Here is a 3,220-nt window from a genome sequence, read left to right as displayed (position 1 = left end):
CTTGGCCTTCCTGACTACCCCCCTGCATTATTTGGATCTTACAAAGCATCTCCTGCCTGCAGCCAAGAAGACTAACTCACTGTCACTATCATCTCGGAGACTAGGCCACTGAGCCTGGTGCATCAAGCAACACCTGAAACACCACTGTAGTATTTAGCTCTTTTGCAGAGCTGCTGCCTAGCCAGTTAGTCTCCAGCCTGTACAGTGCATGACTGACTGTAGTTTCTCTCACTATTGGCTAGGAAACCTGAATGACGAGAAGAAAATAATAAACAAAAGTCATATTTTGCAAGATGTACCCTGTAATTAACAATTAAGCTAAAGCAGTGGTTCTCAACTAGGGAGCTGCAAGACCCTTTCAAACGTACCACAGCATTAATGCTATTTCTGGCCCCGTGCACTTGTTTCCAGCAGGAGGGTGAACTCTTGCCTTCGTTAGGTTTCTCAGATATACCTCTGTATACTTATGTGAGTCTAGAACAGTGGTCCTCAGCTTTTTTTGATTCAAGGCACCCTTCCATAATTTTCAATACAGGCTTGTCAGATAAACCTAATGCAGACAAGAACACCCACTCTAGCTCTCTCATCTCCTGGAACGTGGCATGCAGGGCAGTTTCACCTGGCCACAGCACTGGTGTTGTGGGATGCAGCTAAATTCATAAAATTTATGGAGAGGTGCCTGGAATGTGCCATACTTTAAATGAGCATAAACTATTCCTCAAATAACTATCAATAATAGGCACTGCCCTGTCATGAGAAAGTCTCATCTTGAATTCTTATTTCAATGAACAAGGATCCAAAGCAAAAAGCAAGTCAATTTTTCCCTATACAGGGAAATCAGTAATATAAACTGATCTAAACTTTCACTGTTTTAGGTATGCATTAACAAGTTGACTGGCAAGACATGTCAAATTGCTCTCCTCCCTCCCCCGATCACTTGTCATAAGCTGATCTTTGCAATACAATCATACGCACCGTTTCCTGCCTTTGGGATTCAACGATTTTTTCAGACAACTCTACCAAAGTCTTTTTAGTTGCTGCATCAGTCCTTAGAAGGAAACATAGGCAAAAAACTGAAGTTAATACTGTGGGTGTTAGATTAAAATCAAGCATCACTATTTTAATAAGCAATTTGTTTCTGTTCGATATTTTGACTGTTGCGATGGCAGAATATTACACTGATTCTTTCTGTCTACAAAACCCTAGCTAGAATAATTAGAGGTCAAAAACAAGACTAAATCCACATAAAAGTGTATCTATGCTCTGCAGGCAAATAATAAGAAACTAGGTTGTGAAACTGGCCACTGGTTAAGCTTATGTAAAACTAAACTAACTAACATGGATAAAAACCAAGAAGCAGTGGAATCCAGAACTCAATTCGCTGCTCAAGTTAACAGTAGTTCTGATTCAGGACTGAAATTAAGGAGAACACATAGCAACATTCAGTGTGTAATAAGGAAATCCTATACCTGAAATTTCAAAAAATCATGTGATAGAAATAAGATAAAATTAATATTTAGTCTTTATTGATCTCACCACAAGTTATAAAAACTAAATTACCTTTGCAAAAGAGGCATTATGCCCATTTCACAAAATAAGAAATGAAGACACACTAAACAAAGTGACCTATCAAATCCATTTGTTCTTCTCAGATACTATAGCAGTGAGCTCTGAAGAAAGCCCCAAGGATGAGCAAACTTAGCCTCAAGAGACTCCTGATCTAGCTGTGTATCAGCAGCTGAGTAGAAGATAATTATCCCTGCCTGTTCTGCTCTCACCATCATAAAAATGCTATCTTTCAGAAGGATTTTATTTTTAGTCTTAAAAACTCTATGCAAAGATTATGTAGCTTAAACAGCTTATGGAAGAGAGTCTTTCCTCCAAATTTAAAATTCATAGGATGCACATTATCCAAACTCTTATACAAACTGTTTACATTTTTTGTTTCATTACTAACCATGGAACCAGCAAAAAAAAAAGTTAAAGAACTACATATAAATATAGAAGAGAGCATTTTTATTTCTGTCTCATCAGGAAATAACTTCTGTTTATACCGATTTCTTCTTGAAAGCTCCCTGCTGATATCATCTCCGAGGCGAACCTGTTCACTGGTGAGGTCTCGAAGGGACTGGTGCAAGCAGTGCAGCTGCAAATATAAGAGCACACCAATTAAGCTGAAACGTTTAACATGTTATTCTATTGTATCGTTTCAAATGGAAAGATCTTAAACTTTTTACTTATCTAAACAAAACATGTAGAATAAAGATGATTAAGGCCTTAGATATGTTATTTCTGTAGCACTCTAAAGTTTATAGTGCTACAAGAATAGACTGCTATGGATGGTGCACACGGGCACAGCCCCCAGGCTGGAGTGAAACAAAGGTCCAATCTACATGTTACACTTAAGGCATGATTAAGGTCCCTGCCAATCCTAATTTTCTATGATTCCAACCAGTTAATCATACCCTAAGTCAGGGGTGTCCAGCCTTTTTGAATGTGGGGCTGGATCATGAACTTATTATCACCCAGTGGGCCAGCAGAAGTGGGCGCTTGCGCGGTCTGTCCAGTCCGAACGCAGCCTGGGGACACAGGGGTCAAGGGGTGCCGCCTGACCCCACCATGTCCTCCCTGCCACACCTGCGCACCTGGGCTCAGCAGCCAGGGGGACATGTGGGGACTCTACAGGGACACCCCCTGGCTCCCTCTCCTCTGGGGCAGCCCAAGTGGCAGGGGTCCCAAGGCCCGCGACTCACCACCCCCAGTGCAATGTCTGTGAGCGTGGGGGGATGTGGGGAGGCGGGAGCAGCGCCGGCTTCCTGCCCCAACTGCACAGCAGCAGCATCTCCCATGGGTCCAGCCACAGCATCCCTCCACGTCGGCATCCACGCCCCCTGTGCCCGCCCGCCGCACCACAACCTGCTCCAGCCCACACAGCCAGCGGGGACCAGTGCAGGGTGGGGCCAGCATGCAAATGAGGATGGGAGAGGCGGGGCTAGGAATGGAAACCCTGTAATGTGGGAGGGGGAGGAGTTGGCATGCAAATGAGGAAGGGAGGGGTGGGGTGAGGAAGGGACACAGTGAAAATGAGGGCGGAGGGGAGGAGCTGCACTGCATCGGCAACGTCAAGCTGACGCAGTGCGTGGGAAATTTGTCCCTTCCTCAGCCCTTCAGCAGCCATTAGGAAGCTGCTGAGGGGCTGGGGGAGGGACAAGGGGTTCCC

The 3,220-nt window shown here is 44.3% G+C and overlaps 1 protein-coding gene across 1 annotated transcript in view; it reads right to left on the bottom strand.

Annotated features, from left to right (window-relative positions):
* Positions 1-3,220, bottom strand: part of CEP128 (centrosomal protein 128) — a 249,572-nt gene that overhangs the window by 207,929 nt on the left and 38,423 nt on the right. The window contains exons 6-7 of the mRNA XM_019518700.1: positions 2,055-2,146; positions 976-1,048 (exon numbers count right to left, since the gene is read on the bottom strand). Of these exons, the coding sequence (XP_019374245.1) occupies positions 976-1,048; positions 2,055-2,146 (165 nt within the window). The remainder of the gene's footprint in view (positions 1-975; positions 1,049-2,054; positions 2,147-3,220) is intronic.

The sequence above is a fragment of the Gavialis gangeticus genome, unplaced genomic scaffold, assembly GCF_001723915.1.
Source record: "Gavialis gangeticus isolate Ggan-Ray unplaced genomic scaffold, GavGan_comp1, whole genome shotgun sequence".
Taxonomy (NCBI): domain Eukaryota; kingdom Metazoa; phylum Chordata; order Crocodylia; family Gavialidae; genus Gavialis; species Gavialis gangeticus.
Note: the sequence above shows the minus strand (reverse complement) of the source record. Positions and strands in the feature narration are given on the sequence as shown.